Consider the following 13,133-nt stretch of genomic DNA (forward strand, 5'->3'; position numbering starts at 1 on the left):
TTGGTTGGATTTCACACCTTTAACAGAATTCAGAACAAAGACGGCTAAAATAAAATTTGCACAGATATTCTGTTATTTTCACAGTGTACTTTTAGAATTCTATTACGTGGAATGCGTAAAGTTTATTTCACCATTATCGGACGCGTGGAATCCTTTTTTCTTTCTGATTAGAGTTTGACTTTAATCGGATTTTATTACCATGGCAACTGACTTGGTGATTCCAGGCTCTCGAAATCATGGTTCCAGCATTGTGACCTGCAATAAACCCCATAGTTTCGAATCCAAACGGCGGAAATGATTGCTAAGGGAATGGAACACCAAGTCGGCTTTGCTTGTGCCTTTAGTGGCACTCATAACTTGGTCAGTCAATCACAGCTGTTCTTCGTTAGGACCAATCGATCCATGCGCAATAAAACTTGGTGTCATTTGCCACAAAGCGGTCGTTTGCGAATTCATGGTCACAAGACCAGAGAAACCTCAGACCTTTATCCGAAACGGCCGCTTCGTGTTACCATGATGTTTTCACCTGTGACAGTGGCGAGAAGAATTTGGGCATGGCATGAAACGCTTGGGGCCAATTGCTTCTGTGTTCATTGTGTACCATCGCGGTACGAAAAACCAGCTGCCGTTTGGTTACAAATGGTCACCGGACAAAGTCGAGAGATAGCACAGCTTCCGGCCATTTTCACTTCAAAATATGTACAACTATACTTTTAGGGTGGATATGTCTAATTCAACGAAACAGCACTTCTTGTGGTTCTTTCCCATGTGAATTTAGGATGAAACAACAATGTTCTTGTTCTTTTCAAACGTACCATTGTGTGGAAGTAACTCCGATTAACTGTTATAAAATTTAACTGTGTTAGGATAGCAGCCTTCAGAGTTTATTTTGAGTTCCCAGACCTGAATACAATGCGGTAATGGCGGGATCCTGCTCACCGGTCAAAATGTGGCGAGCTTTATTGATCAATACAGGCCGAGAAAAATGCCCGAGTACAGTAAATTATCTGGGATCAAGTCACTCGACGCACTTCTGGCGTGTGGTGGTTTTTACCGAAACCTTAACCAAATGAGATGATGCACTCATTTGCAAATCAATTTGGTTTTCACGAGAGGCCCAACTGAATCTCTCGTTGCACACAGGCCGCCTCATGTTTCAGTTGGCACGATATTCGAGATACTGCAGCATATTTTTATAAAGGAAACTACTCACAAGGTTGCTGGAAACAAAAACAGTCTAATTTGGGTTCAAGTAGAACATAAGGTTGACGGAAACTTGGAGACTGCGCCTACCTGATGAGCCCAAAGCAGAAGGCCAAAGCCGGTCGTGGGCTGTTGAAGAGTTCTCAGCAACCTTGTGAAAACACATAAGATTGTACTTAGCCCCCTCCCAAAATCAAACATTGAGATGGAGCCCATCCAAAAACGTTTCAGGTAACTAACAAAAGTGTGCACAGTTAAATAGTGTTCACAGCATCGTGGAGAATTTAATTGTTGGATGTGCGTTTGTAATCTTATTGGCTTTATTGATCCCCTCGTAAGACCGGTAATTTTATTCTACGTTTGCTTGAAAGTTTCTAATCCACAAATGGATCAAAATCTGAAGGGGTTTTTTGAACCAGCGACCTACCGGTCAGTGGTTGAACAGCTGACCAGTCAGCCTCGTGTGGCTGAACCGTAGTGCGATTAATTCTCACTCAGACCGGATGTAGCGCCGCTCATACCACAATCACGCAAGCGCATCACGTGGTTACTTATGAACTGGCTGATTCTCAAATTGAGGTTTCACTCACCAAGTGAAATTACTTCTAGGCTACTTATAGATTGCCCGTAATGTGAGGATATATCTTCAAACGATCAAATGTTCAAATTGCTATCGGCAGGGGCGCGGGTTCGAAATTCCAGAGAACAGGCTCACTGGCAGGACGAAATTTCCATTGAAAACAATTCTCCATACAAAAAAGGGTTTTATGCACACTTTTTGGTGTGCGATGTGCACAAAAGATTAGATTTTAGTCCTCATCCATTCCTGACTCTCCCTTTAGACAGACAGTTTTGTATTCACTGACATATCCATGAGTTTGACTTGTGTGTGTGTGTGTGTGTGTGTAAATCATGGGGACTTATGAAACCGTTTATCCTTTCTCTCTTACTCACATAGTTTGGCCATTGTGGCCTAATCACGCAATCCGTTATTTTTTTCAACGTCATGTGTTCAAAACGCAAGCCCCTCACTCACCTGAGCTTAGAAAATAGAAGCAGAAATAATGGAACAAAAGACGTGCATGATGTATTTAGTGCCAAGCAGAACGGATGGATGATACGAGTAGGCGATAAACTTACTTGACGCTACTGTTGGTCTATTGCCTACCCAATGAAAAAATTGCAAATTGTTCATCTCACTGATGACGTTTTAATCTGAGCAAGGTTCAGTCATTGCAGTGGGGACAATTCAGACAAGTTAACCAGCCGACACGCGGCATAAAACCAAATCCACTTGCTGGTGTGACGTCATCTGCGTCATTAGAAATTTGCGTTTGGTTTCGGAATGTTTCAGTGTGCTCGTTCATCCTGGTCACCTTGGTGTACTGGAATAAAAAGGATCAGGACTGACACGATCAGAGCAACCGGTGACCATCTCAACGGGAATCACCTAGCATCTGTGTGTGTGTGTGTGTGTGTGTGTGTGTGTAGATTAGAGGGCGTAGAACTGGAAAGCATATGGGGAGCGGTTTGATATCACCCAACTCAATGCAAAGCCATGTGCGCTGACCAATGGACTGTTATGAGTTTAAGGTATGAGGCCCAAACAGAGAAAGCTGATTCAGTCAAAGGTGACCATCGTATACAAGAGAGTCTCCCGTAAATTCGTACGCAAACGAGAGTTCCTGGCGAATTCCATTTTATTTGAATTCAAGTGGAACAAATGGTTGATGTAAAAATGGGGATCGGGCCAATAAGATTAGCCCCCAGAAGGGCGCAACCGATCGTCAGCTGTTCAAGACTTTTCAGTACCCGTATGAGTAGCATGTTACGTCCGTACACAATACTCATCCAGACCCGCTTGTCCTAGCGACGCACATGGACCAACAAAATCTGTAAAGGTCATCATTAAGGGGTTCTAGACCGGAGAAGCAAAACCACAAAAGTCTTGCTTGATGGGAGACAACTCGCCTTAGCCAATACACGATCAGTGTTAGCTATCCATACCAATCAACCAACGAAAACTTCTGACGGTTAGCCATCACTGAGCAAGTCAGCTGGTCATAAGAGGCCCCGCCTCGTAGCTCTCTCACTACTTCCGAATTCAGTTAACCTGCTAACCTATTAATCTGACCTGACGAAACTCTTGTGTGAAAAGCGAAAGTTTGCCACCAGATGTGTCTCTAACCAAAACATCGATCAGTTTGTAAATGTGGAAAGACTGAGTAGTATGGTTTACAACCAGGCATTCGTCCGACTACCAATGGGTTGTGAGAATAGTCACGATAACTCATGAATAACATTATCAAAACATACGCCAGAATGCGAACCGATATTTATTCAGAGAAAACTCGGGTTTGTGAGCACACCTGTATTGCTCAGGAACCAACAGATAGGTTTACTAGGATCAAATAGCCGATAACACAAGTGCGATTCTAACAAAGTCAGGGACATGACCACGAGTCCATCGATAATCAAGGAAACTGACCAGGAACGACAAGAAAATTGTATCAACCCACCCATATGTGAGAAAAAGCGATGATCATCAGGGATAACGGTGGACCACAAGTGCGACTGACCACATATTTCGGTAACAACTGATGGGTATGAAATTCATAAACTAACGTGTGGGTTTTGTCGACGCGGAATTCTCCGTTCACATCACGATCTTCTATGTGTCTAAAAGGTGCTTATGACAGCAGTTTATCCACGTGGATCGGTTGCAGTCCGAGAGCGAAATAGTTTGTGAGTACTAATCATCGAGATATCCCTAGACAAGTCTTTCTTGAAATAGCCCTCCAGACTTACGAGATAGAGGACGTCTTGGCCATTTCCATCGACTAACTGTGTTTGGCTTGGGCTTCCTACTGAATGTTGTCCACGGTGTGACTGCAGTCAGTTTTTCGATGCTTGACCACAGACAGACTGACTTTGGCGAGCTCCGAACATTACCACTGAGTATCTCAGTCTGACATTCTTTTACTCAACGCGAATTGTAAGCCGGGTAACTCTAGAGCTTCATGTTTCACGAGGCTGGAACTGTTTTCGTAGTTCAAAGTGAACATTTGTTGGTAGAAGCGTATCGAGAAGTCGCCCCAGAATGAAAAAATCCGGATCTAGTTAACTAAACAGTGTGTAGGGGAATGTTTCTATTCTCCTAAAGGAAACTACTCACAAGGTTCCTGAAAATCCATTGAAAGCCCAGGACCGGTTTTGTCCTTCTTGGGGCTCATCAGGTAGGCGCAGTCCCCGAGTTTCCGTCAACCATATGTTCTACTTGAACCCAAATTGGACTGTTTTCGAGAAATACACTCATTTGCAAATCAATTTGGTTATCACGAGAGACTCAACTGAATCTCACGTTTATGTGCAGCACATTTAGCTGTAGAATATCCTAAACGGGAGATTCAATTGAGTATCTCGTGAAAACCAAATTGATTTGCAAATGAGTGTATTTGTCGAAGGTTCATTTCGTTTTCTATTGCGGTTAGTTGCATGATCTCTTCGACTAGTTCCGCTTCTGAGCTTGCACACACCATACAAGGGAAGTATTCGACTAGGGTTTCACTGAAATTGAATTTCGTCAGTAATGTCGGTGTTAGAACTCTAAGCAGGTGATACGTGAAACAAACGTGCTATCATCATCGCACACGGTAGGCTAAACTCATTTGAATAAAGGTACCTGAGCAGAAGAATATGCTTACGCTTGAGAGGTAGTACTGCTCTCCTCGAAGCCGCCAACTCAGTAATTATCTTGATTACTTCTGCGAGTTGCAGCTACAGACAGCTGGATCTTACTGCATAGCCTTTGATTGGTTTTAGACGCTCGTGGGTTCGAGTCCTGGCTTGGAAAAAACTGTTGGCTGCTAATAAGTACGGTGCAAATCTCGTGTTCTGTACTTTGTTGTGGATGATTGTTCATACAAGGCTGGCGTGAAAAAGTTGCTTGCTTTCACCTCTCACACCAGACTTCTTATTCTACGAAGGCTCCTGTTTCCTTGTTCACTGTATCCGACATTCGTATGCTTTGCGCTTCAGCATGCACAAACCAAACGAACGATTTTAAATTTCTTTTCACGTTTTCCAACTAAGAATGGTATCTACAGAACTTTAGCCTGTTTCAACGCATTTCAGCTTCAGTGTTGCCCATTTCACAGCTATTTTTATTCTCCTAGTCAAGTGCATGAAATATCGACCAAGTTTGTCTTTTCGTCACGTCCGTAACATCAAGCATTCTCCTCTTCTTGGTTGAGTGATTTTTACTCATTTTGGTGGAATTAATCACTAAGGGAAATGATCTTCATAGGAAAACAACAATTACAGACTATTGAACAGGAAAGCGAGACTCTCATATGCATCTTGTTTATGAAAACTGTGTATCCATTTTCTTCTCGAACAGGTCTCCCTGAATTTTACTGGATACTTATTGATCATCACTCAAATGTAAACGAATGCTACATAGCGATTCCACAAATTTCGTAACAAATCTCACTTTTCAATAGACGCAAAGCGGATTTGTGAGGAAATCACATACTACTCGCACGTCTCATCAGTAGTATCCACCGTCACACTAAGTCTTCCGCAAGGGAACCTGGTCATACGTCAGTGATTTTCCCACGCTTCTGACACCATCACCCTCATTAGTAGTGCTGGCCATAATACTCAAGTTAAATCACAAAACTTCGACGTTCTGTGTGATTTTACGATATCTATAATTTATAACCGCAGTTACAGATATGTGTCCTTATCAGTGATTTCGTACAAGACGTCACTGATTTTTCCCAACTTGTTTGCATTCCTTAAAATCTGATTTGGAGGGAGGGTCTGGCTTGTGTTCGGCAACTGCTGTCATGGTTACGTAGAGCCCTTGAGTTTTCCAGTTTTTTTGGGTTCATACAAAGTGCATACAAATCCAGGCGTAGAAAATTTTTGTAACTCATCTTAGGTGATAGAGCTGTTCGCCAAGCGTAGCAGTTGTTTCCTAAGCGATTCGTCACCCTTCTAGGTGATATCATCAAGGCGTACATGGCTAGCGATGGCGCGTTGTGTGAGCACTGTTCAGTGCTACGGTGTGATTACGTAAATCCTGTTGATCATTGCGTAAGGCGAGTTTTTTCAACTTTCCACTTGTCAGCATCCAGATAACCCTTGGCGGTTGTCCGACTGGTGTGAATGTCTTTAGGAATATGCGTTCTGCACGGAACAAAAGTTTGCCCAGGGAGGGAGTTCCAGTCTAGGACAAGACGGTCAATTTAGTGACAAAGCTCTAGGGCGACCTGGTTTACAATTCGCGTTGAGTAAAATAGTGTCAAAGTGAGATACTTGGTGATGCTGTTCAGAGCTCGGTAGAGTCAGTCTGTCCGTGGTCAAGCATAGAAAACCGACTACTTTACCGAGTTCTTTTTTATTCTGGTTATTTCGCTCCTCGAACTGCCGTGCCGTTGTGTGGACAACCTAATTTTTGTCCATAGCCACACCACTTTCGTTTGAACGGCCGTCTTCCTGTTCTGGCTTGATTATTCTGATGAGTCCACACCAAACAGGGAAGCACTGGACTCGAGTTTCGTTCTTATCAGAGCTCCTCAGAAGTGCATTCCCAATGGCCGTGCCGGGATTTGAACCGCAAAACCCCAAAATTGCAACCAAAATTCTGCCCAGTGGGTTTCAAGCGTGTGCCACGCTACCTAACCGGGAAGTCCTGACTGGCGGGTCAATTGATCGTCACAACCAGGACAGTTACTGTTTCGTCGTTCGATGAGTCGGGCATACCAATCACATCACTCAAGTGTGAACACGTTCGCCTGTTCAGAAGTGATAATTCAGATGCGTCCAACGTGCGTTGGTGGAGTGGTGGTTACACGCTCGCCTCTCATGTCAGACGTCCGGGGTTTAAATCCCGGCACGGCCATTGGATATGCACTGCTGATGGGCTCTAGCAAGAGCAAAGCTCGAGTCCAGTGCTTCCCCCGTTTGGTGTGGACTCAACGGAATAATTACGCCAGAAAAGGAACACTGCCTTTCGAACGATAGTGGTGTGACTATGAACAGAAATACCTATCCCGCGAAACCCCAAAATTGCAACACCCAGGCCCGATTCGTTCGCTTCGAAAACATCGACGCCATGGGAAATCATTTGCTTTTTAAGGGGTCTTGGTCCCAATAGGGTTGTGAACAACAGATTATAGTGTGTAACCTAGTCATCCAATCAGAAACACGGAACCTGGCTGCACGAACTCCAGCGTTTTGCTCAGACGTATTACGCAATTTCTGCTTTTTTGTGCTACGCCTTTCGCAGATGGACTGTTGTCTTTTGACACAAACAGTGTTGAAGGTCAGCACGTCTACCTCATCCTCACCTGCGGGTGTCGCTATGGACGAGAGGATTTGGACGTCCTTGGTCTGACACTCCGAAAAGATTTACTGATGTACACGAAACGAATTTGGCCAATAGGCCAAGAGCAAAGCCTAGTCGAAGTAAAGAAAAGAACAAGATATTGTCGGAGACGACGAAGAGAAGACTCCGACGCCAATTTGGACCGTCTTGGAATCTCGCAAGCAACTGCCGATACATCGAAACTATTCCCCAACGAAGAACAACGCTGCTTTGATAGTCAGGAGGAAATCCTGACCAAAGATTTTCATCTGTCGCTGGTCCAACGACGGCTGGTGATGAAACTCGGTGCGGAAGGACATCCTTTTCGAATATGCGTAAGTTTATATTGGCCTGTTTGATACTTGCCTGATTCTTTTTTCGTCGAGGCGCTATACACTCCATCCGCCCTTGGTGCACAACGTTAGCCTAATTCCGTCTACCGAGTGAATGTTTGCCTTTCGTAGAATTTGCCAAGTGTTGGTGTAGAGATATCCAGAAGCTAGTTCGTTTGTTTACAAATCATATCGTTACTTTCCTCGAATGCAAATTGCCAGGACACGTGTATCAGAAACACTGAAAATTCCCACGTGGACTGAATGACCTTTAACGGGGGCCATTACCAAACAAGTCCGAATAAATGGTCGGACGTTGGTTGAAACGGCCACTGATTTTTTCGTAATTGGATGCTTATCTCCAATTGCGAATTTTTAAGGTGTACATTGGTGAGTCTGTTTTAAGTTGGAGTGTTGAATATTGAAACGAATAAAAAGGTAATGTAACATTCATCGTTCGGCAGGCAAGATTTGGGTAGGTCTGGGCGTGTGGAGCTGACAATCAGAGTTTGTTATAACCGAGTCCTTGTCAGCTGTGTGCATCGAAGATACTGCCTTGGGCTACACGTTTGTCAAGCCAAGAGCCTGAGGCAAATATCTTGGCGTATTCACGCACTCGACATGGTGAGCTGGCGATCAAAACATCGTCAACCTTGTTATCCGAAGGCGGTGGGCTTAGAGGGAGTCAAAGTGAGTAATTAAGTAAGTATTAAATAAATAAGTAGGTAGGTAGGTAAGTAAAGTATAACTCAGACGTAGTAGGCAAATAAACCAGTAAATGTGCAGAAATTACATAGCTGCAATCGTGTCTGCTGCTACAGTCCTCTTATGTGCTATTGTTTTTCCGTGATATCGATCTTCAAATTTGTATTGATGATGTAAGCGGGTTCGGTGATGTTGTGATGTAGTGGAGATTTCATCCTATCGGTGAAACCAGTCTGTGCGGAAAAACTGAGAAGCAGTGTATAGCTGTTCCATCCATGTTGCATCCATGTTCCATCCAGCAGCGCGCGTCTCACGAAACTCGAGGAGTTTCGAAAGTATGATCTTTCAGCCAGTGGTTGAATGGTTAGAACTTGAGCGGCTAAGTAGATTTAACTTAAATGGGGTATACCGCTTGGCATCATTCCATCACGGAATCCACGTCACGCGTCCACCCACTGACACACCTTGAGTGAGTAGTTCTCAGAAGGAAGTTTCACTCATCATGTGAACGACTACTTGGGGCGAACTTACTAACAACATGTTCAGGAGAGGCACAATTCACAAATTCATCCTCACGGGACACGTGACTTTACTTTGTCCGGAAAACCCTCCCTCTACCATGAGGGAGGGTTTGCGTTGCCATTCAGTGTTATCCATTCAACCTGTCATTTACGCTATATTTATCCAGCACAAGAGACAACGGAAAAGAATTTGTTCAACATTTGATCTTCCAGTGAGCTTCTCAGGACCCTCTGACGTAGTTTCCACACAGTATCGCTTTCCTAATTATGTTTCCACAAGAATGAATTGGTCCACTTGAAATAATGACGTCAAAATATTTTTTTTACTCTTAGACGTCATAGCCAGGCCTCCCGTGAAAACCAAATTAGTATGCAAATCAAAGTAGTAAGCTAATTTCGCGGAATTCGGTTACGAGGACTGTGCATATCTGATGAGCCCAAAAAAGGGTAAAACTTGTTATGAACTGTCAAAGCGTTTTCAGCAACCACATGAGTAGTTTGTCACATCCACATTAGCAGTGCTGATTTAGTCCTGAGTAGACCCTTATCATGATGTGTCATCCATTCTAGTTTAGTGTGAGCATTTTAATTTTTTGTCCTCTACAGCGAGAACTAATTTCTTTTGCTAAGTGAAGTCGGGTTTTGCGGCAACGGAACCATAGAAGGTTGCGAGTCCAAGGTAACCTGTGGATACCGAGGGGCTTAAACAAAGTTTCACTGCATTCATAACAAGGATAAATTGGAAGAAAATAAAATCGAACAATCAAAGGTTGGAAAAACCATTAGATTTAAGAGAGGGAGCACTTGACAGCTACTCTGATTTGCACATGAATTTGATAGGAGACTCAACTGAATTCAGCTGAATTCATCGTTTGTGATGGTAGAGTATTACGTCCAGACAAGCGGAATTCGACTGTCCGACGATCGAGTCGGATGAATGAGCAACATAACAGCGCAAGGGCTGACAAGTGTAGATTACACAGCATTTTAAATGACAGTCCGTCACTCGAGTTAAAAAGAAACAGAAAATTTCGAAAGTAAAATCAGTCTTTGAGGAAGAGCCGAGAATCCCTGTGCAAATGTTTTTCATGACTCTCCAGGGGGGATGGCCTCTCAAACCCCTGGTTAAGAGTTGAATATTAACGAAAGAGTAATCAGTAGTGTGGCTGACTTTTACTTAGGCTTATAAACATAACTCTTGGTAAGAAGCAACCAACAAGAATATAACAATAAAAGTCACACCTGGAACCTTTACTCCCCAAGACGTGAAGCCCTATGGAGTTATTTTATCCCTTCTGGGAAAAATCAGTAGTGGACACTCCACAAAACTCCGGAGTCGTTGTTCTAGGAACCAGTCACACGTGTGACCACGTGATGTGGATCCCGTGATTGAAGAATGAGTCTGAACGCCAGTTAATCACACTAGCGATCAGCCGTTCGTGGTTGTTGTGACCACGGTGGATCCCGTGATTGAAGAATGAGTCTGAACGCCAGTTAATCACACTAGCGATCAGCCGTTCGTGGTTGTGTTCAAACCATTAGGCGAAGGCTTCGTGGATTTTCATGAGAACACCGCTTAAAGGTGAATATCTTCCGTTTTTTCTACGGTTCGATTTTCAAACTATCAAATCCAGGACAGGGATCACTTTCGACAGATCCACTCTAATGGTCTCTTGATATCAGAACAACTGTGCATATGCCCAAATGTTTGTCCAAACACTTCGTACTCGGACGCACTATTCACAATAAGTTACTAAAATCCGCGCATGCCCGATCGATTCTCCCATTTGCTTTTTTCGGTAATTAACCGTGTTCTGACAACTGCTTCGAGTTTTAAAAAAACAAGCATTTTATTCACCAGATAGCCTAAAAAATATCGAACGATACAAACAATTGACATTTAATTAAGAAAAAAATGGTTCTGGGCTATGAAATACATCTATAGATTCATCTTCATCAAGCAATACAAATGGCAACCAACTAAGTGAATATGTTCGCGTAGAGAAATGAATTATAAGCTTCACTCAACACAGGCATTTTCGCATTTTGTGGAAAAGTATTTTTCATTTGGATAAATCGTGTGCATAATTTTCCTCATAGGGTGTCCTCACAGCTGCCGAAATGGTCGACAGTAGGGAGTGGATGCACGCGCGTCGCGATTGGTTCAAATTATCGACGCATTATCGACCCATGCGTTGTATCGACCGCCTTATTCCTCTCTTGATTGGAAAATAGGTACTCACTAGTTTGATGCAACAGTGTTCCTGCTGTCCAATAAAAGTTTACCCAAAACCAGATGGTCTCTTCTGGTCGGGAGCAGACGATTCGTGAGTTCTTTGCTCATGTATTGATGCTACATATGCTCCAGAATATTTGGCGACGTAGATGTTCCACATGACAACAAAGTCTCTTCTTATTAGGGTGGAAGAGGAAGCTGAGTTTGAACAAGGAGAAGGGTATTACAGACACAAGGCAAAATATACTTCGGATGGACTATCTTCGGATTGTTATCTCAGAGAAATGAATGAAATACGAGTCATGGGATCGTATGGGTTGTTGTCACGATGACAGCAATGTGGGCTAGTCTTCTAATATTCCATCGTGTTGGTGGCATATCCTTGGAACATATTGACTGTCGTCTGCTAGCCTTTCAAACACATGTGCTTAACTGTAATGCCATGTATGCTGTGGCTTGTCAGCTACTCAAATTGCCTTGCAACCTTCTATTATGGAATGTTCTATTCGCGTTGCGTTTGTTATTTCAAATGATTCATACCGATCAGGAGATGAAAATGTCTGGAAATATATACTCCACCGTCGCTTTCTTTTTCCCCTGTTGTAACTGTACCCTGTGATTTTGGGCAGTTCGTGTGTTTTAGGGGCTGTGTTGCCCATCGTCATCAGAGATATCCGAAATTCGATACATTCTTTTCCCATTTTCAGCTTCCACCATTTTCTCCCTCTTCGGTAACAGTTCAACCGATGGATGAAGATATGGAGAACGTAAGTAAGGCAGTAGCACGGTCATACTCAAAGCGCTCACCCGTATACAATGATGACGAAGTTTAACGGTTGAGTTGACGCTAATTGAATGCAATGGTGAAATTTTGAGGAGGGGAGGGAGAGGAATACTCAGATGGGATTGCTTTGGTCCTAATTCTGGATCTCAGTGAATAAACATCACGCTAAGTGTTATGAATCACTCTAAGGTGTGGGAAAAGACTAATCGACCCATAAGGAAAATCTAAGCACTGTCTTTTGGAGAGCCTCAGGGTGAATGTGAATGTTACATTTCTGATTCTTTTAGGTAATATCAGTCACTAAGGTACATTACTTTAAGCCCAAAGAAGTACCTTCGAAGAGAGGGGGTTTCCGAAACGGGGAGGTGAGTGTTGTGCACCAAAAAAGTCTACCTGTTCAAGGACAACATTTCGGGTAGACGCTGCACCACTGCGATTTGCCTTACTCGATGGTAATCAATCTCAGCTGTGACAGTTTAGCGCTAAGACAAAAGCTTGTGATAAAACTGTCCTCTTTGGATAATTTCCTTCCGGAAAACCGAACCCAACTGACAACCTCCGAAGAAGATACCAAAACCATTTTTGGATTTATTGAGATTATTGAATTCCTAAAGCGGAACCAACACTCGAAGCGTCGTCAAACGATTGCAACGGATTTTGGCTTTTGACAAACACGTGTGATGAATTTCAAACGAAACCGGTACCCAGCTCAGGGGGTCGTCTCTTACCTAGGACTGCGATGCCCATCGCTTCATCCAACCTACCTCGAGGTAGGCATGCACAATGAGCTACGATGCCAAAATGTTACGCCATCTGATGGAAGACACTGGTGGCTCCTGTGTCCTGCTGAGTTCTTGCATTTGGCTGCGATTCATGTGCTGTTTAGTGTTGTTGGTTAGCGCCGAATAGTACGTGTTACTGGGTTATCCCTGTTGCAAAAGACCGAAATGGGGAAGCTTCTGAGTTATTTACGAGCACT

At 43.4% G+C, this 13,133-nt stretch overlaps 1 protein-coding gene across 1 annotated transcript in view; it reads left to right on the plus strand.

Annotated features, from left to right (window-relative positions):
• T265_01105 (hypothetical protein) overlaps positions 1 to 13,133 on the plus strand; it is a gene marked incomplete at both ends in the record, with an annotated part of 117,988 nt that overhangs the window by 61,437 nt on the left and 43,418 nt on the right. The window contains 2 exons of the mRNA XM_009165048.1: positions 7,499 to 7,911; positions 12,078 to 12,137. Of these exons, the coding sequence (XP_009163312.1) occupies positions 7,499 to 7,911; positions 12,078 to 12,137 (473 nt within the window). The remainder of the gene's footprint in view (positions 1 to 7,498; positions 7,912 to 12,077; positions 12,138 to 13,133) is intronic.

This window comes from Opisthorchis viverrini (genome assembly GCF_000715545.1).
Source record: "Opisthorchis viverrini unplaced genomic scaffold opera_v5_11, whole genome shotgun sequence".
In the NCBI taxonomy this organism is placed as follows: domain Eukaryota; kingdom Metazoa; phylum Platyhelminthes; class Trematoda; order Opisthorchiida; family Opisthorchiidae; genus Opisthorchis; species Opisthorchis viverrini.